The sequence below is a fragment of the Rhea americana genome, unplaced genomic scaffold, assembly GCF_003343005.1.
Source record: "Rhea americana isolate MKP2758 unplaced genomic scaffold, rheAme1 scaffold_123, whole genome shotgun sequence".
NCBI classification, from domain to species: Eukaryota; Metazoa; Chordata; class Aves; order Rheiformes; family Rheidae; genus Rhea; species Rhea americana.
The window spans coordinates 2,829,285-2,850,810 of record NW_028185295.1 but is presented as its reverse complement, the minus strand read 5'-3'; the positions used below and the strand labels follow the sequence as shown (position 1 = coordinate 2,850,810).

Genomic DNA, 21,526 nt, shown 5'->3' with positions numbered 1-21,526 from the left:
GTTCGACTTGAGCTCAAGTTTTACAAATGAGTGTGACAAATAGCCAGTATTTCCAAAACAACTTATAGTCAGGAACATTAAAGCTACCTGCGAATCAAAGAACCCACTGAAATCAGCCAGGTCTGTGGGAAAGCTCAAGCCCAGAAGGGAACCTGGGCTGTGCTGCTGCCGGGAGGGCGGTGGAGGCTGCACGCACGAACCACCAGTGCCGGGCTGCTTCCTCGAGCTTTGCAAACTCCCATCCCTGAAAYGGCTCTCTGTCTGGGGGATGCCTTTTCTATTTCCTCTCTTCCAAGCGTGATGGGCCTTTAAAAGCACTTAGAAGTCCTCCGTATAGGAATCYACCAACACAGACACACGGTCCATAAGGGTGTTCACTGCTATGAGATAAAGAACAACGTGCCCATCTTGCTGGTGTCTAACAACAAGCAGCTGAGCAGAAAGTCTATCAGAGCTGAATTTGGTGACCCAGGAACTGTCATTGCTCAGTATACACAAGCATCGTTTAGTTGGGTGAGTTGAGGGGGAAAGGTTTTAAGCAAAGAGGCTGCCAGGAAAACATTAACTACTGCAGGCGAGACAGTGYAGGGAAATGATCATATCTGATCATTTAATAACCAGACCTGAAGCAGCTCACTGGTGAGTGCTTCTAACAGCCCTAGCTCATCCCCAGTCTATATTCTACTCCTGTGCACTACACAGCACAGCTTCTTACAGGAAAATCCCTTTTACTTCTTGGCTGACTGAAATACTGCAGATGATTTAACTTCAGCCATATGACCACCTCTGTGCCTCAGTTTCCCTATCACACAATGAGGACTCAGCTTTCATGATGGTCTGTCTGACTCTCAAAAGAAAAACATTGGATGTTCAAGAGCATAGCTCTGTTGCTACTACTTATTTTAGGTTGAATGACACGTTTTATTATAAGCAGCTTCACCTTTCTGATTTTCACATGCTATATAATTTGGGATACGCTCATGCCTAGGTCTGTTTATGTTTACTATACTCAAATCTTCAGCTTTCTTTCACATGAGATTTTCAAAAATATGAGAATGCATTRCTCCAATATACTTCTCAAACAAACTGAATTATGAAACTAAATCAACAGGACAAAACTCTAAAATCAAGTGATATGTTTCAACAGAAAAGGAACTTGACTCCAGCTTGCTACAGGCTCCTGGTCTCTATGTCAACTGCCCGATAGTTGTAATGGTCAATAAAAAAAGGCAATGGTTGCACCTCTGTCTCTATGTAATTCATGCAAGATGAGAGCAAAGGTTGCCCCTCACCTGCCTCCCCTTATCTAGGGGAGAGCATGAAATAGATGGGGGCTTGAGCTGGAAGCAGAAGGGCATTAGCCACTGGTTCAACACAGAAAAAAACAGTTTAGAGGGTGAGCAGATTGATTTACACTACAAAAATGCCTTGGGCTTGATAATCACACTTTTAGAAACATTATTCAGTCAAAATGGTGAATGGGTTTAGATGCATTTGTTCCRTAAGTAAAAACAAAAAAAGCATGTGCCCATGCATTTACAGTCATATGCTCACAAACATATTTGCAAAACATTCGCAGTCACTCACACTCTTGCATACGTGTGCACTCCTGGGCACAGACGTCGGCCTCCTGGCCCTCCCCAGAGCGAGCCCTCAGCTACACGCAACCCCATGGACAAGCACACGCATCTCTTCCTTAGATACCCACTACACACTCTCAGACTCCTCTCAAGGGCTGTTCATCTCAAAAATACCACATGCCARGCAAGTGCTGCCCACATGCAAAAGGGAGTGCCACCACATATCCCTCGGAGCAGGGTATAAGCAGCTGTGGGGAAAGCTAGACGTGGGGTTGGATGTGCATCCCCCATGGCTGTTTATCACCCACATACCCGGCGCACAGTCACGCTTAAGGGCTCCAGTGTTTGCCAGCCACAGAAACCTGCAGGAATAGCTGCTCTGCCCAAGGGGGGAAAAAAAAAGAAAGGAGAAGTGATGCACAAGATGGATGTGTGCTGGGGAGAACACTAGGTTTATTATGAGGCAGTCGCTACTCATTTGCTTGAAACTTAAATCATATTAGAACAAAGCAGAYTATTCCTGCTAGCAACACAGGAAGAAAATGTTTTTTGTATAAGGCTAATCCTCACTGCTATACTATGTCAGGGAACCYATCTTTTTAGCATAGCCTGAAGGTGGCAGCAATAACATTTCATACAGTTCACTGATCAATATTTTAACCCTGATGGAAAAGATAGGCATAGTAGGCCTAATAAGAGGGAAACTGAGGGATTTAGGGCAATGACCTCCTGCGCTTATCCTACAGCATTTGCAAACAACTCAAAAACAAACAAGTGGAATTAAAAGGAAGTAAAGTGTATTTTCAGACACATCCTCTGTGCTGGCCTGCTTTCCTGGCTCTGCACACAGCTCTCACATACATCCCTCAGTCTGTCATAAAACTCCTTTACTCTTTCTTTTCAGGCACCTAGATACTTTCCTTCAGAAGCATTTCAAAATCCTGAGAGGCTCTTCCCAGACAGCCCAGCCGCCACAGTCCTCACTGCTCTTCCACCTCTGCTCCCCGAAGCCCATCACACTTGCTAGCCCTGCTGGCAGTTTGATGTGCCTGGCAAACTCCCACGAGGGACTACCATGAACCCCACTACACTGCCTCCATCTCCTAAACCAGGACTTTAAAGCAGAGCTCTACAAATGACCTTACAGCAGACCRAGCCACTGAGCCTTTCTTTAACTCGTCAAAGCTCTATTTTTCAGTGACCTCACTTGGTTTGAAAGTCCTACAACACTCTTGATAGTAAGTCCCCCCAGTGTCTTTTGTCTGGGCTGCAAGATGATGGCATGGTAAATACAGCAAGCGCAACAGCACAAGCTGCACATGGAGCTAGCCTTTACTTCCAGCTGGAGAAAAAATTTTAGAAGAGCAAATAAAAGGAAGTTCACAGAGATGACACTTGATTTTAATGCTACATGCAGACCAYGATGCCACTGCTGCCGCCTCTCTGCAATAAATGTTGTATGGCATCATTGCCCATGGGATCCATATTCATCCATCACACTGGTGCTCTAAGAGGAACCCAGCTCTGTCCACCTCCTCCTTCCTCCTGCCATAACACATCAAAGGTTTGCCTGGGAAAGAGGCAATGGCTCTTCATATTCCCTACTGAAATACAGCAGAGTGTCAGCAGACAGCAAGGAGAGCTTTCAAGAGGAGTTTGCCAGGCCTGTCTTTTTTTTCTTTTTTTTTTAAAAAAAAAAAAGCTCAAAAAAGAAAACAATCGATGTAATAAACTTTAGTGGTGAATCCCGCCCTTGGGTAGGCCAGCTATGAGACTTGAGTGGAATTTCATAGCACATGTTCTCATATTTCCACAGAAGCTGCAATCAATAATATGAAAAGGCCATTTTCATTATATTACCATTTATCAGCAGCACTGTGGTCCTGCCTGCAGGCCAAGGTTGGGAGCTCTATAGCCCTGGATATGCAATGAGTGCAAACAGCACTGACTTCCCTCACCCACAGCTGAAGGTCTTAATCTGTTCATCTCTCTCCCTCCCTCTCTTCCTTAACTGCTCTGCTCAGGTGAAGGCACAGCCCACCCAGGACAGGCATCACAGTAACAAGGTGTAGAAAGCAGAATGACTTGGCAAGGGGTACTGTGGACACCAGCTGAGCAGGTTTCTCCAATACCCAAGGTAATACATACCTCATTTCACTTCTTTGCTCCTCAGCTGCCCCTATTTCAACATAATTCAATAATTCTAAAATTACTGAGTAACAAATACTAGTAGTCAAGGGCTTTTACCCATCAGCCATAAAAAAGGTGATGAAAGGGGTTATCCCTGTTGCACCATAGTGATGGGGCAAGGAAGAACCAACGGACAGAATGGAAAAAAAGTCAAAGCATGGATGCCCTTAAAATAGTGAGTGTTTCTATGGCCCCAGCCCTCATCAACACACCAGCAAAGCTGCATGCACAGAGCTCAGCCCTAGACATCTGTGGGCATTTTTTAACCTCCACTTTTTGGARAGGAAGTGAGGTGCAAGGATGGAAAGGTTCATGAGTGTAAGCTGGAGCTGAAGGCTTCCTCATCAGGACAGAGATCCTTTTGCCTTGAGTGACAAGATGCCAAGTGCTTCTGTATGCACGCCTGGTGAGAGAGTTGCCTCCAGAGAAAGGGGAATGTCATTGTCAGCTGTGAAATCAGCAGAATTTAAATCCTATTAAATCAATTTATTAGTGCTTAATTTGCATGAAATTAAATTCGGCCCCTATTCAAGGAGCCGTCACTCCCCTAAATCATCAGCACCGAGCATTTTCCATGAGCCTAATTAAAAAGTCTGCTGGAGCAATGCCCGCCTATTCCCCTTTCAACATTCAACCTGTATTTCCTGGTTATYCCCTGACCGTCCCAGGATGTACCTACTCTGACCTACCCACATATACTCTCTTCACTGAGAAAACCTACCTGCCTCTCAAAAGCCTGGGTGGAAGAGCGTTCATGCTTATATAGAGGCAGCAGGAGGGAAGAGTTGGAGRGAAGAGGGGACAGGCCTCAACATTAGTTACTCTAAGGGGGCCATGGTCTCACAGGAACGCTTACCTCTTTGATCCTCTGCAGCAGAGGGAGCAACCAGTCCTTATTCACCTCGCAGTGACTGTCTAGGAAGGTCAGGACTCCTGCTTGTGCCACATCTGCCCCTCGGATCCGGGACCGGATCAGACCTGTTCAGGGACATCCCAAGTCAACTCCCACCCGGATGCCTGGGGAATTTCCCCATGCAGCGTTTCAASTGACTCCTTCAGCACTGTCCTGTTGTACTCACAGATCCCTCAGTTGTTGACCCATCTAAAGCCCATTTGGGTAAAACATCGTTCTGGTTCACTGACCCCTTCCCAGCACCGCAAGGCAGAGCAATCATTTCTTAAGGTCACCAGAGTAAATAAATAGCTCCACCTAGATTAACGATTTATGRCATTTGCGCCAATTCTTAATTTGTGTAATTATTTCTACTGTCACCTTCTGGGGCAAAATAGAACTTGAAATGCTTCCATAACCCCCTGCAGGTAATACAATCTAATGTAAACACAAATCAGGTGGGAATGGGATAGGAATAGCAGTCACAAATGCTCCAGAAGACAGAAAGGAATCTAAGCAGATATTCTATTACTTCCCTGTCAGCACCACGTTTTCTAACAGTGAGGCAAATTCCTTAGCAAGCTCATAGTTTTGGATGCCCCCATATACACGAGTGAAACATCAACAGCTGTCAGTGGGAAGCTGATGGTGKAATGCTTAGTGCCAGAATTACCTCTCTCAGATTTTCCACTGATGTGCCCACTTCTGCGTCCTAGCAAAACTTCCCCCCTTCACATCTCTCTCCTACCCTTGCGCATTGCTGATCTACAGGTCAATGGGAATGTGTTTTCTGTGAAGGAATGAAGCCCGTTCTCAAGGTGCTAAAAGCCTGCTCAGTTCATCAGCATCCCTGATGGTGAACTTAAAATCCTTAGGAGTTTGCAGATGCTGGCAACAGATTTCTGTGCAACTTKGTGAGAGAGAAAAATGAACATGGAGGAAGATCATAGACACACGGATTTTAGACTGGATTCTTTAGTAAGCTTGCTCCTCTTTAAGAGAAAGCCCTTCTTCCAACACATACTGTTGGAATCCAGCTCCCTGGATTACTATACAGGACAACAGTTATTCATATGAGTCACCTGGCTTTTCATCACTCATCCACCTATGGCCATTTCTCAAGGGAACTTCAATTTATCTAAGGAGATGGACCCTCCTCTAACAGCAGGAACCATATGTTGCTGAAAGGGAGCTAAGCTTCTTAACGAAGGACAAAGAGTGGTAAYATGAAGGGATATAACGGCAAATAAAGAGAGACATAGATATGTTCCAAGGAGAAGCCACACCTCTGGGCCATGAAGGAGGAGGACTTTGATATTAAAAAATCCCTAGAGGAAAGGGGCCAAGGGACAGCCTCTGAGCAGAAGGGAGAGGGACAGACAGAATAAAACCTGGAGCAAGATAGCATTTGCTGAGGTATCCTCCTACAACACAGTTTGTCCTCAAGTTACTCTCTGCAACTTCTACTGAAACTCCAAGATCTCATGAGTAGACAGGGTCTGCTGTATCCATCTCACCCCTCCTCAAGTCCTGGGAGGCCCTGAGGAAGATGGATTTAGAGATGTACTAATTGAGGCAAGCCATCTAGGCTGGATTCCCAAATCCTGAATGCTTTATGCAATAAAGCTGCCTCTAGGTCCCTCCAGTGCTGGAGGACAGCCTATATGCCCATTAGCATGTATCCTAATCAGACAGGAGAGAAAGGCAGGAATGAGGTGCGGACCTATGGAGAAATCCCCTACCCTCCCACCAACCCAGGTAACTCCTCTGTGTCAACAGGTTGACTCCACATCAACAATAGACCTGCAGAGTTGAAACCCTCTGAAGAAAGAGTACACTGAAAACCTTTCCCATTCTTTATGTTCTCCCAGCCTACACATCCTTATTCATGCCTTTGATTTTCAGTATGAAAAAAATTCTTTATTTTCCTAACACTGGGACTTGACAATATCCATTCAGACTAAGGAGTGGAGTGGGAAAATGTCTCAAGAGGTTGCCAGCAGTAGCCCAATAAGACATACATTCATCCTTCATATAGATCTTCTTAATCTTTCAAATATAATTAATTACACTTTTTTAAATTCCCACAGAAGCCACAGGAGCAGATCTCATCTGTTTCATTAGAACAAACATCTTTAAAAAGAAGACCCGGGGCTTTGTTTTGCCTGTTCTAATTTTCTGGCTAATAAGCTACAGCTGAGCCTCATTGGATATCTTAATAGTCCCATCTTTCTAAAGAGGGTGAGGGGTGGTGGTGAAACAGATTCAAATCCCAAGCAATATATCCGGTCTCCTTTTACCTGAGCTCTGTCCCTTCAGACCCCAAGGGTCCCTGTTCACATGAGCCAGCTCACCCTCCTTGTCACTTACTCCACAGAGGCTCAATATCCCCCCTCCGTCACTCCCATACCTCAAGAATCCGTGCTTCCCACCATTCACTCCAGTCTTGGTCAGTAAAATCTTACCTTCTCGTCGTCCATTACGTAAGCATTTCACCTTAGGTAACTTGCCCAATAAACGGCAGTCATCAGCTTTGGAAACACAAAGGGAGGCATGTAACTTAGCAGCATTCAGATTTTAGCTTTCACAGCACAAATGGTCTTCTGAAGGAAAATAGGAGCAATGAGAGGACCRTATCATGGTCCGACTAATTGTTTTTTAGGGTGATGGCACTTCTGGTACACAATGATTTTACTTCTTAGCTCACACAGCATAAATCAGGACTGACGCAGTAGCAGCCCAGTTATAAAACTAGTGTTAACCTGACAGATTTACGTAGACTGATTATAGTTGAATTATGCTATAAAATCAGTATGAAAGAAGAGCAGTGACTGAAGTCAGATTCAGATCTTTTGCACATTAAACGTAAATGACTATTTCTGGTAGCTGCAGAGCAAAATTTAAACCATTTGATCCAGGTCTGCAGGGCAGGGCAGAAGAACCACGAGGTGGCCTGTAAGCCTTGGCCAAGGAGAARGAGATGGTCAAAGAGACCACTGGATGCCCTGTTTGTGGCAGGGGTGAGCAGGCCCTGGGGGCTCCTGTGGCTGGGGCCATTCTCATATGCTGGCTGAGCAGCTTTGAGGACACTGTGCCCCAGGAAAGAGAGGCCTCATGGCCACCCATGCCTGTACCCAAGGTACAGGGGCCTTGCAGTCCTGTMTGCAGTTGCTGCCACTGCTCTGGTGCATGCTCTGATCCCGCCTACCACCCTGGTACCACTTGCTAGCCAGGGAGGACCTCTAGCAAAATGTGGGGAGGAGAATGGAGCAGGAATCGAGCTTGGTCACCACGCAGTTACATYCAGCATGACTTCTTTTAGCCTTGCACATCCACACCATGACCTCCGCAATCCCTTCATACATCTTACCCCTCTGCCTCTGCTTCCTCGTCCTTATAAACACACATGCTTGTGCCCTGTTCCCTTCTTTCACCCTGTGTGTGTGTATACATCTCCAAACACTTTTCATCCTGCYCCAGCAATCTTTGTTTCTTACAAAGATTCTTATTCTTACAGATACATCATTGTACTGGTATCCCCTGTAACACATACTGAACTGAGGTTATGTGTACAGACAAGAGGAACAAAGCGGCCGAAGTTTGCTAAGTATATAAGACTGAAGTTTCCGGGTTTATTTGGAATGTGTGTGCACRTGCCTGTATGTTTGTTGTCTGCACGTAGAACAATTGCATCTGTGTGAATGAAAGGTCAATGAACTGACAGAGATAAGAAGTGAGATGCAATTGGGCACAAGATAAAAGCACTAATTGCTTGTAGTGGTTTGTAGGGAAAAACTGACCATGTGTTTATATCATATTATGCAAATACATGTACTTTATGTAAATATATGCATGATATATGCCAGGAGGCTCAGACTATCACAGGAAAGAAGGGGATAGATGTAAGACATCTGAGAAGCACCGATTTCAAGTAGTCAAGAGGCTGTTCTAAGTTAGGTGGGAAGCAGACCGCCCTCTGGTGCTGCGGGAACTTTCTTCCCAGCTCATGCCATTTGGCATGCTGGTACAGGGAAGATGTATTCCTACAAATCTTCCTCTTTCAGGAAAGCAAGCACTTTGCATATTTACCCAAATAATTGTTATTTATTTTCCCCACCCTTTCCAAAAGCTGTTTCTGCTTGAATTCCAGGGCAGCTCAAGCCTTTGCACCTGCTCCTTTTCTCCATAAGAGCTGCTCTGCTCATTTCTAGACTTGTCCAGTCTAGCCTCCAGTGCACTGGAGTCCCTCCAAAGCTCACTGCAATCACTGGGAACCTCTTCACTGGCTTCAGTGACCTCCAAGTGAGACCTCTATGCTGCAGACAGATAGATAAGAAGTGGCTCTGCTATGAAATCTATCCCTAATGTTCTCTGATGCAGCACCTAGTTATAATATCCAAGAGTAAAATGTGGATAAATTTTTTTGCCCCCCCCCCCTTTTTTAATCCTCTCCATTTACTTTCCATTTCCTAGTAAATGGCTAGATTTTGCAGTTCCTTGAAATGCAAGCGTCCTGGACCCTTCAATTTAGGCATAGTTTATCATCCTTTTTATGCCTAAGGAATTTTATCTGTTTTTTATTTTTGTTTATTTTTTAGACACTTACTCTTTGCAGCCTGGATCTCCCTGACTTGTTCATCTCACTAGGCAAGGTCTTTAGCTATAGACAGTTAGTRCAATTCCCTAGAAACCTCTGGGGCTTCAGCCATCTAAAATGTAACTTGTGCAAGAAATACTGTTCCACTGCTCTCTAAACCAGTTAAAGTCAATCAAGGGTTGTTGGCCATTTGTGTAAATGTACGTAGAGTAAATGTCAGGAGGCTCAGACTACCACAGAGAAGAAGAAGGGGTCACATGTAAGACCTTCTAGTTACAAGTGGTATAAACCCAGAATTGCTCCTGGCTGCAGTTGACAGCCTGATCAAACGTACAACAATTGCAGCAGGATAAAATCCAGTAAGGAATAGAATCATRTATCCTGGTCAAAGAAATGATTTGTGATGCACATTTCTTGTATCATTTTCATTAGAACAGGTTTATCATTTGGAATTTCAATTTGCCAGGCATGAAAGCAAACCTGGCTCAGCAAGGTTTTCTCTCCACACGTACAGAACTTTAAATTTCCTTTCACTTCAACATACTCTCCCCCTTCTCCATGTTAATCCCAACCTCTCATAGTCTCTTTTGCTTTGACCCTTTGCTTTTAACATTCAAAGAATCACTTACGATCATCGCTGAAGTCATCCACTAGTATAATTTCATGGACGAGATGCACCGGGGTGCGGTTCAGCACACTAAAGAATTAAGAGAGAAAATCCATGACAGGGCTTGACCAACACAACAACCCAGTAAACAGGGAAGACTAGGAATCAATCCTTGCCAAAGCACAGAAGATCTGTATTTCTGGTAAGAACATACTAGGGAAGACCCAGAACCCCGGCCCCATAATCTAGAGTTCCCAGGTATCAGCTACCTTTAGTCTGATCTGGGAGCGGAGCACTCAATATTCCTCAGAAATAGATGAGATTCACCCTTACCATCTCYGTGAGCAAAAGCAGATGACCACAACAGGCAAGGAGAAATGGGCTTCAGGTATATGCTTATTGCACAAAGTAAGTTTCATAAGGCACTTATGCCACTGCTGCCATAACTCTTCCACCTCTTCTTGAGCTAATGATAACTCACCGATAGCAGGACCAACACYGAGCAAAGCTACTCTATTGAAAAACTAACATCTTTAAAAGCTCACAACTCACAAATCCCATTTCACTTGTGAGGTGATTATATTTTAAAAACTGCAGAGAAGAGAAGAGCAGTGCTTTAGCCTGCCTATTTAATGAGAGAGACTGGAAGAAGTGGTTTAAAGCCCCCTCTAAGGAGAGAGTTATTGTGAACCGTGGCTGAAAGCTACAATATTCCCTTATTTACACCACCAAGTTTTTATTATTATTAAAAAGGTTGGACTTGCTCTTCCCCTTTCTCAYACAACAGAGAAGTCAGGAGAATTACCAGAGTGTAAAACCCTCCCCCAGCCATGGGTMAAGGCTGACTTCATGAAGGGAAAACATTTGCTGGTACAAGCAGGTACAGTGGAGGCAGAGAGTGCACAGTTATTAGTGTGAAGGTCTTACACTAACACGTATGATCAGGCGTCTTCATATTGTCTGGCCCATAGGGAGACCAAAAACCTTTAGTTACTGTATTACAACAGAGTTAGCCCTATCTTAGCTTGTGATTTCTGACACTTGCAACTTTGGCACGGAGACATCTCAGACCTTGTCCCTGCCACACAACCTTGTCGTGTTTTAATAGTCAGCAGGAGCTGGGAGAGCAAATTACTGTACTGAGTGCCACTGCTGTGGAGTATGAGGGAAGAATTTGAACTCCAAGGCTGCAATTTCATAGTAGGAAGATGAAATCTCAGTGCACGCTACAGTGCTTGATTAGGTCTCAAAGTCAGTTTCAGTTCTATGATTCATTCCAGAATTTAAACTTCTTTGCCTTCCTCTCAAGCACAATTCCCTTTTCAGGAAAAAAAAAAGCTCTCCAAATTTTGCAGCCATACCTTAGTTTGCCTTCTGATCTAGATTAGAAAACTCTCTCCAATTTAACACTGGCATGAGGGGATAGATGCCCTATCAGCTAACAACCTTGAAGCCACTGAGAAATCTGGAACCTTATCAACAAATTTTCCAGCTTCTCCGGCTCCTAACTCTGTAGCAAAAGTCCTAGAAACTGTAYCCCTAACTCAGACCCCCAAAAGAGGGCTCAGAAAGCCAGGATCCTCTGGAGACCCAAGTACCCAGCAGCCACCATCCAAGCTGGCAGGAATCTCGAAGGATCTCACAAAGTCATCCTGAGATGTGGCAACTCCCTCTGTGTGACTCTGCTTTTGGTCCCCAAAGCACAACTTGGAAAGGGCTCCACTGAAGCTTCTTGTTGTACCAACGGAGTAGAGAGCAGAAGTGCACCTTGCGCATTCACTCCTGACAAGAACCGCTGTTGTTCTCTGCTGTTTTCCTTGCCAAGAACAYCCCTCCATCATTACTTTTCCCCATCAGCCTTTTCTGCTCTCTCCATGTGGTGTTTATTGTCTCACTCCTTGCTGGTCTTTTATAAGAATACCTGCTACCTGATTATCTGCAAGCCCATCCCATTCAGGAGGGCTTGGAATACGGCTGTTGCTAGAYGCCCAAACACTAGCAGTGCTTGTGAACCCTAAACCCATCAGGTCCTGGAATTACATCAGTGTAAAATCTCTCCCAGAGAGAGAAAGCATGGAGGCTGAATTTTTCTAGAAGGAGAATAGGACATCCTAAGACAGATGCTCTCATGGAGTGAAGTTCCTTTCCATTTTTTTTCCAGTAGAAATCCTGAAAAAAAAGTGACTTTACCTCAGGGAAGAGTGGATAAGGCTAAAAGGYTCAAAATCACTTCCAAGACCTGAATTACTGCTCCCACAGTGACTCTGGAAACACAGCCCCAGTCACAGACAAAACATGGGATCCTAGGCATTTTTAGTGGCCTGCTGTGCCCTTAGCTCACCGTTAGAGCATTTAGTACACCATCAAGCATGCAGCACGGCTAGCAGTCAGGGAACTGTGGAGCTCTCTGTGCTCACACCACCTTGCAACGGCCTTTGAAAGGCCGGACAGACTCGGTCATGGTGTGAAATTCTGAGTGCAGAATGACACCAGCCAGTGACCAAACCTACCATTTCCAGATAACGGTAACATTGCCATCTCCAACTTGAGGAGGCTGGCAAAACCATGACTTTCCCTCATTTYGGATGTTTCACCCATTAAGTTTGGTGATGGGAGAAGGAAAGGAGAAAAAACCTTTTTCCCCCCAAAGCATGATCGCAAGAGCAACCCTACTGCAGGAACCTTAACAGTGACAAGCTGCTGTGCCCACTAGCCTCTYAAGCACAGCAACACATAGTCTTACTCCGAGCAGGGCTAGACAATACAGCCTTGGAAATGCCAGTAATCAGCACAGMGTATTAGAGAAAGTGGCTGACTGCCCCTCCTCCCGCTGGGGCATGCAGAGCAATTTAGATGTGCTGTTCCCACCTGTCAAGTGTTTTTTTAATTATTATTATTAATAGGTTTGTTATTTTTAAAAAAATTCCCACATGTGAGAGCTGAGTTCAGCAAATTACCACAGCTGAGAGTCAGTACAGAGAGACTGGAGAGCAATATCATGCTCAGTGGAATATTTAACAAGCACTGATTGCCTGGAAACCTAACTTGGTGAAACCTGCAGGAAAAAGCAGACTTGTAAAATAAACCAGTAAAATAAATAAATAACCCACTGAGAGCAGGGGGCAGGGGACATTGAGCAACTTGAATATTCAGAGCCTGCCTCCACCCAGTCTCCTGTATAGATTCAGCTGACAGAAGTGCAATGCAGGTCTTAACTCTGTAAGAAAGCAGTTGCAGAGGGGCTAATTCTGCTCTTGCTTGTACCAGCAGGAATAACTCCACTGAAACTACTGCACTGGAAATTACAAAGATGATTAGAGAACTGGAGCATCTCTGTTATGAGGAAAGGCTGCAAGAGCTGGGTCTGTTTAGCCTGCAGAAGAGAAGACTGAGAAGGGATCTTATCAATGCCTATCAATACCTTAAGGGGGGGCACCAAGAGGATGGGGCCAGACTCTTTTCAGGGGTGCCAAGCAACTGGACAAGAGGCAATGGGCACAAACAGAAATGCAGGCAGTTCATCTGAATATGAGGAATAACTACTTTCCTGTGAGAGTGACAGAGCACTGGAACAGGTTGCCCAGAGAGGTTGTGGAGTCTCCTTCTCTAGTGATAGTCAAAACCTGCCTGGATGCAACCCTGTCTAACATGCTCTAGGTGACCCTGCTTGAGCAGGGAGGTTGGACTAGATGATCTCCAGGGGTCCCTTCCAACCTCAATCATTCTGTGATTCACTGGGCTGTATTCTCAGATTTAGGTTTTCAGTAGTACTCACCGCCTCAGAGAAATTCCCCTCAGAGCATCGCTTACAGAAGAAAAAGCAAGGGACAGTTTTCAAAGCACTGGTCTAGGGCCGGGGAGATGTGCCATCAAGTCTCTCCTCAGTTACGGATTCCCACTGTCTCCCACTGACAAACCATTTATTACAAACTCTGTGCCTCAGTTGGCCACTCTGTAAATCAGGGATAATCTCCTCTGAATACCTGAGATGGTCATATACTACATCAGCGGTGGCCACAGCTGTGTCCCAGCTGGACATCTCTGGACCTGGTGTGTATTGGGGCTCCCTCCTCAAAATGGGGGCTGCACAGCTGCCTCTAGGGCCCACTAATGATCTTGCATCAGCAACAGAAGTTAGCATGATCTAGAAGCACAYCTGACTCTTGCTGGGCACAGAGCTGGCCACTGGGATCTTAAAGAGAATTGAAACCAGGGGAGTTACAGCACATTTGGGCACATCAGAAGGAACTTGCACTGAGACCATTTACATTGCACAGATGTCAAAGGATTTTTTTTTTTTTTTGTCCCTAGAGAAGAGGGAAAAAAAAATTTAGAGAGAAACCAGAAAGAGCCTCCAGCCAGCAGAGGCCATGGCAGAAACCAGGATGCTGGGACTTRAGATGGTGATTTTGATAGTCTTTCCGTGCCCCATGTGCAGTGCAGTATCTGAGGTCTGTATGTGATCCCTTCACCTAGTCTTCACCCTAGCCTCATTTCAGGCCTGCCCTCTCCACCTCCAGTCAGCTACCCTGCCTTGCTATCCTCGGTTCCTTCATTCTTCCTCCTGTTCATCTACACCTTCCTCTCCCCATTCCCCAGTCCTCAAATCAAAACACCAATGTGGCATTTGCTACCGAAACATCACCTGTTCTGCAGTACCCTGTGCCCATCACGTCTGGAAGACTGGCAGCTCCCTGGAGCAGGGATCATCTGCTTCCTTATGTCCACCTGGTGCCTCACATGACACTGCTCCTCTCACAGCTGGACCCTGACATCACCACAACAAACATGATTCACCATCCCACTCACGCATTTCAGGTTTCATATTTAAAGGCCTTATCATAGACTGCAACCAGTTTTTTCTTTCTGCAGCATATGAGACACACTGTTTCTGTGAGGGATGCCAGAGCCACAACAGTGCTCAGAGTTGGGATCATTTCAGCTAACTGTCATCACCTTAAAAAGTCTAGCTGAAGCAAGTTTTCCTTAGTTGTGAAGGRCACCTCCAAACACGGTTTATTCCAGCTTAAGTTAGTTGAGTGGAAGCATTCATTCTTCCTGTCTGTCTAGCCCCTAATACTTTACTTTTGAATGGCTAAAATGAGCAAGATTCTTCAGAGGACAGACGTTACTCAGGCAAAAGGAAATAGAGAAAAAAAGTTTGGGTGTCTCCTGATGGGTTACAGGGGAAAGGAGAAACCCGTAAGAAGTCTGTCCCCAACTGGTCCTTGCTGGTACAGATCTTACCAGTGTCCCACAGGTGGTAGGATGGCCTGTTTTTGTCTCCTGAAATGTACAGAAAGGAATGGGGCAAGGGGAGCATGAACCTATTGTCACACTGCGACGACAGAGGCAGTTTAAGCAGCAAACAAGGAGAGCTCTCTGTGTCCGCAGGACAGATGGCTGACCAGAGTAAGGGCAGAACTTGGTACACAAACTAATGATTGAGGGACCTCTCCGACCGCAGCTCTGTGAATCATCCTTCCAATAAGGTTTCTGAAAGATAATACTTTAAGCAACACAGCATCCCTCAGATTGAAAAGTGTCTCACTCAGTACCATTGCAGCCCGCTGGTAACTGCAGTTGTGGCACTCACCCATAGAGTGACACTTCCCTAAATCCAGATGGAGAAAAGCCTTGATGAAAGTAGGCCAAAAGACTAAGTTTATCACAGCATTAAAGGGCAACCCATTACTGCTGTTGTGAATATTTGCACAGATACCTGCAGGTCCAAAATTGCCAAAAAAAAAAAAAAGCTGGCAGTAAGGACCACTCAACACAAGCATGAAGAGTTCTGCAGGAAAGACTTACTGTAGTGTCACTAGCATAACTCACTCACTTCCCAGTGGAGCAGAGAGTAAATATGCTGGTTCTTCAGCAGCCGAAATCACATCTCCAACTTATTTCCTACCTGTGCTCTATCAATCACGTGGTAATACACCAAGATCACTGGAAACACAGCAGATTACACATGCCCTTACTGCAAAATTCTTCAGGAGTAACTGGAAATAGAGACACCGAACCCTTTAGCTTTTTGAGTTATCGGAATTTTTTCAGACAAAGCACTCTTAAAAATTCAAAGCCAGCTTTTCTGTTACTTGTATCTTTGCTCAACTTTAATTATTTTTAATTCTTTATTTTTATTTCTTTATGTGTGCATATGGCTTTTTTTTCCTTTGTATTTATATGAACAAAAGAGAGACAAGACAATTAATATTATAGTGCTTTGAAGTCCCTCTGTTATTTATAGACTTCCTTTTTTTCCTGAAATCAAACATAGGTAGATATACTGCAATAATGAACATACTTTAACAAAACAACATAACTTTTAAATTCTATCGAGCCAGAGACCACAATACTTTCTCTCTTAAATTACAGAAAGACCTGTTGCCATCAAAATGAAAACTCATGCCCTTCTAGTTCCAGAAGAGCCTAATTTTATTCAACTGAGTATGATCAGATTCTCTGCTGAATTACATTGAAAAGACAACRGTGAATTTTGTTTGTTGAACAGATTTAGCAGCCACTATGTACACGTGACGAAGCAGAATTTCACCCTACTACATTTTCATCATAAGACCAGGTCCTTCTTTCGTTCTTCTCAACATTTTGCTGAGATTCTTCTCAACATACCCAGCAGTAAGTATCAAATCTAATAATTCTATCTCTAAATAATTACCAGTTGAAAACTCATCCTGACGTAAAATACGTAAAATTCAGAAAATGTYTGCAAAGGGAGGCTCAGGCCTTCTGTTTGCCAGTATTTTTTGGTCATCATCCAGAATAAGTTTCTTTTAGGAGGTGACTGATGGACATTGATCCATCTGTTTTTATGACCCTGTAATTCTCTCCATGGCAACATACTGAGATTTGCTAGGAAAAAAAAAAAAAAGAGAAGTCTTTGGGAACGTAATAAAGTGTCAAAGGAACCAGGGGTCACAATTATCAAAATCAGAACGAGAGTGAGGAGAGAAAACACCCGCCAAAACGAACTGCTTCAACAACCTAAAATGGCTAATTACATAGGAAGAGAGACATCACACCAAGAATAACCATAATGAGCTTTGATTACACTGCGGCTTTTGCATTTTATTCTTTCAAATACCCACCAGCTCTTTGAAATTCAAGAGTTCTCTTATGTTAACATCAAAAGGTAAAAGCGCACATTGGGCTGTATACTTAGTCACTGCGAGAGATGATTAGCAAATTAAAAAAAAAGCCCTTGGAGAAAAAAAAAAAAAAAAGAAAAGAAAAAAGAAAAAAGAAAGAAAAAGAAAAAGAGAAAAGAAATAAAAAGATAGTCAGCACAAAGTGCTAATTATACAGTTTCTGAGCAACACCTGGCTTGTTTTGGCTCCTTTAATCAGACTTATTTCAGTTATGGCACAGACTCTATAAGGTGCCTGTATACTGCCTAAGGAACTAGGTACGTAGCTTTATTATTTCCCTTTTTCATACACACAAGGGAATGTCACACGGGGAAGGTACGAGTTGCTGACTGTCTGGGACATCATTTCTTGTACTTATAAGTAGTGGAAAATGAAATGCATGATATTCTACTCGCTAATTAACGATCTAAATATTTGATGCGGTATTCACAGCACTTGCATCAGGACTTTTGCCAAAGGTTGTTTTTTGGTTTGTCAGCAAGAGGTAAATAATTAAGTCTCCTTATTCCTGTTCTGAAGTCCCCAGCTGCAAATTTGAAGAATAAATAAACAAAGACTACTCAGCAGAGTAAACTGGATTGTCTCACCACCTGAGGGGCCTGTGTTGAAAAGGGTTCCTGACCGCATTTCTCAGAGACATTAACGGCTAACAGGTGACGACTCTTAAATCACCACAGCCTGCCTCAGAAAGAGAAAGGAAAGCGTGCTGGGGGCTCAGTATTTTAAGCTAGAAAGGAACAACACTATTAGGCAATGTGGAGACATGGAGTCAAAAAGAGATCTTAGCAGCCCTCTCCCTGATTCCACTGCCACCAGGATTCAAGTGTCTAAAGCCATATTGCAATCAGCCTCCCCAAGACATATCCACAGATGAGAAAAAGGGTAAGAAGGTGACTTAATGTGGGTGCAGTGTAAAAGGGGCAGAAGGATGGACTGCAAACCTTTACGTGATAGTAGCTCTTGTGCCAGGTGCCACAGAAAATCTGCTTTAATGCCTGTCCTCTGCAGCACAGCCAGTCCTGAAGGGAAAACCTTCACATGCCTGCTGTGACAGGGATGAAAAGCAGGTACCACTAGATACCACAGGCAAGCTGCCAGTCAGCGTCTTTGCAGATTCACAGGCAGCCTCCTCCTCATATTGGTATTTTGCACTCAGGGACCTACCACAACCACCGACACAGGGGGCATAASTAGGGGACAGAGCCTCAGCATGGTCCTTCACCTGAGCATTAACCCAGCTCTTCTGGAAATCCTGTACCCTTTTGGTCCTCACATCTCCRACATGAGGCACTATTTCTCTTCTTTGTTTTTGTCATAGTAGCCAAAACAGGTGTATTGCTGCCAAACCTGTACAAGAGCCACAGTGCCTTTCTACTGCTGCTAGGACAGAACCCCAAATCATCAGAATCTGCTCACCCAGCAGCGGGGAACTTGGCCCTATGCAAACTGCCTGCTCTGGGAAGCTTAGGTGGAGAGAGACAGGGAGCTGGCAAGAGTCCCAACTCACTCCTCCCCACAATTCCTAATTTAGGGCTCTGATGCTTATATGTGGTCTTCTGAGCCTTTCCTTTTTTTCCCTTCTTTGCTTCTCACTTGCCATTAGTCTCCTTGAAGATCTGAAGCCAGGTACTCCCAAGGAGCTCAGACATGCACTTGGACAATCAAACACTGCCACTCCTCTCATCCAGCAGGCTGCCAAGCAGAAGTGTCTCACACACCCCTCTCCTGTTGAGCCTTTGTGAGTGCTGACTGGCCATAAAGCATCCAAAACTGCTACCAACCCTCTGGAGAAAGCCAAAACACAAAAGACCTGATGATCTGGAATTACAGCATTAATCTAGGTCTTTTGCATCTCTGTCTCCCTCCAACCCTGCTCCTTGCTTCAAGGGGAGGCAGCATTTCTCTTCCCTCCTGGTCACCAGGAATGGGTGCACAGGGCAAGGCTTGCTCCTTGCTGACTTTGAGAGGTTGCCACACCAGACCATAGAATCATAGAATCAGTAAGGTTGGAAGGGACCTCTGGAGATCATCTAGTCCAACCTCCCCGCTCAGCAGGGTCACCTAGAGCATGTTAGACAGGGTTGCATTCATGGAGGCCTTGMAGATCTCCAGAGAAGGAGACTCCACAACCTCTCTGGGCAACCTGTGCCAGTGCTCTGTCACTCTCACAGGGAAGRAATTCCCCCTCAYGGTCAGGTGGAACTGCCTGTGCTTCAATTTCTGCCCATTGCCTGTTGTCCTGTCACACGGGACAACTGAAAAGAGTTTGTCCCCGCCCCCTTGACACCCTCCCTTCAGGTGCTTATACACATTGATCAGATCCCCCCTCAGTCTTCTCTTCCCCAGGCTAAACAGGCCCAGCTCTTGCAACTGTTCCCCATAGGGCAGGTGCTCCAGCCCTCTGATCATCCTTGTARCCCTMYGCTGGACTCTCTCCAGTAGCTCCATGTCTCTCTTGTACTGCGGAGCCCASAACTGGACACAGTACTYGAGATGAGGCCTCCCCAGGGCTGAGGAGAGGGGCAGGACCACCTCCCTCCACCTGCTGGCAACACTCTTCCCAATGCACCCCAGGAGACCATTGGCCTTCTTGGCCACAAGGGCAYGTTGCGGGCTCCTAGTCAACTTGTCATCCACCAGCACTCCCACGTYCTTCTCTGCAGAGCTGCTCTCCAGAAGGTCAGCCCCAGCCTGTACTGCTGCCTAGGGTTATTTCTCCCTAGGTGCAGGACTCTGCACTTGCCCTTGTTGAACCTCAGGAGGTTCCTCTCCGCCCAACTCTCCAGCCTGTCCAGGTCTCTCTSAATGGCAGCACAGCCCTCTGGTGTGTCAGCCACTCCTCCCACCTTGGTATCATCAGCAAACTTGCTGAGAGGGCACTCTGTCCCCTCATCCAGGTCATTGATGAAGAAGTTGAACAGGATGGGACCCAGTCCTGAGCCCTGGGGGATGTCACTAGCCACGCGCTTCCAACTAGACTCCACGCCACTGACGACGACCCTCTAAGCTCTGCCTTTCAGCCAGTACTCAATCCACCTCACTGTCTGCTCGTCTAACCCACACTTCCTGAGTTTCTCTAGGAGGATGTTATGAGAGACAGTGTCAAAAGCCTTGCTGAAGTCAAGGTACACAACGTCCACTGCTCTCCCCTCATCTACCCAGCCAGTCATTCCATCAGAGAAGGCTATCAGATTAGCTAAGCAGGATTTCCCCTTGGTGAATCCATGCTGGCTACTCCTGATCACCTTCTTCTCCTCCATATATCTGGAGATGACATCCAGAAGGAGCTGTTCTATCACCTTACCAGGGATGGAGGTGAGACTGACCGACCTGTAGTTGCCTGGGTCTTCCTTCTTGCCCTTCTTGAAGACTGCAGTGACACTGGCTTTCTTCCAGTCCTCASGCACCTCTCCAGTTCTCCAGGACCTTTCAAAGATGATGGAGAGTGGCCCGGCAACAACATCCGCCAGCCTCCTCAGTACCTGTGGGTGCATCCCATCTGGGCCCATGGATTTGTGGATGTCTAACCTGCCCAGAAGGTCTCTAATCCTATCCTCCTCAACCAAAGGAAAGTCTTCCCTTCTCCAGACTTTCTCCCTCATGTCCTGGCTGCAGGATTCATGGGGGCTGCCCTTAGCAGTGAAGACTGAAGCAAAGGCAGCATTCAGTAATTCTGCCTTCTCTGTATCCCTTGTCACCAGGGCCCCGGCCCCGTTCAGTAGCGGGCCCACATTTTCCCTAGATCAAATCCTTAAAGTACCATTTCCATGCAGTGGAGGCTGCTTCTCTGCATGCAAGTGTGCTGATGCCTGCAGAGGAGGAATGGCAAAATAAAGAGGATAATACTCCCACAAGCAAGTGACGTAGCATGTGATGGTATCGTGATCCTCTTAACTACAGTGTGTTTCACGATGGTGAGGCACTATTACTTGTCACATTGAGAGCCTTAACACTCAGTGTGACCCTAGACGATAATGAATCCAGCTCCTTCACTGGCCTCACTGTTCTTTCCCCTCCAGTGACTGCTATGCCCTCCTGGACATACTTCAGCTCCCCCTGCAGAAGAGCCAGGCAGCTAGAGCTGGGAATTGAGATGGATTCCCTTCTTAAATTCAGGATAGCACAGGACAGAGAGAGAGGGAGGAGAAGAAAATAAAGGTTTCAGAAAAAAAAGTCTGTGTTCTTTATTCTCTCCTTCACTCCTGCCTTCTCTCCTTGGGTTATTTGTATGGTCCCATCCCCACACTGCTGGAGCACCTTACCATCTTTAATGAGCCTCAGAACATGAAATACATGCAACGGAACCACAATGAGATAACAAACTTGCCCAAGGTCATTCCAAAAGCAGATGGTATAAACAAGAATCCAATGACAGTCTCTTAACTGCCAGTGTAGTAAAAATTTTCTCAAGAGCCACTTTTCTCTTCATTTTCTCCTCCTTTCCGGCCCCTGTTACCCTTCTTTATTTCCCTTTTTTCRTGACACCCAGCC

At 45.3% G+C, this 21,526-nt stretch overlaps 1 protein-coding gene across 2 annotated transcripts in view; it reads right to left on the bottom strand.

Annotated features, from left to right (window-relative positions):
- The window catches only part of GALNT14 (polypeptide N-acetylgalactosaminyltransferase 14), a 135,811-nt gene that overhangs the window by 22,713 nt on the left and 91,572 nt on the right, over nt 1–21,526 (bottom strand). For both annotated transcript variants that reach the window (XM_085325815.1, XM_085325816.1), the window contains 3 exons: nt 9,889–9,956; nt 7,128–7,193; nt 4,627–4,748 (listed from right to left, as the gene is read on the bottom strand). In XM_085325815.1, the coding sequence (XP_085181941.1) occupies nt 4,627–4,748; nt 7,128–7,193; nt 9,889–9,956 (256 nt within the window). The remainder of the gene's footprint in view (nt 1–4,626; nt 4,749–7,127; nt 7,194–9,888; nt 9,957–21,526) is intronic.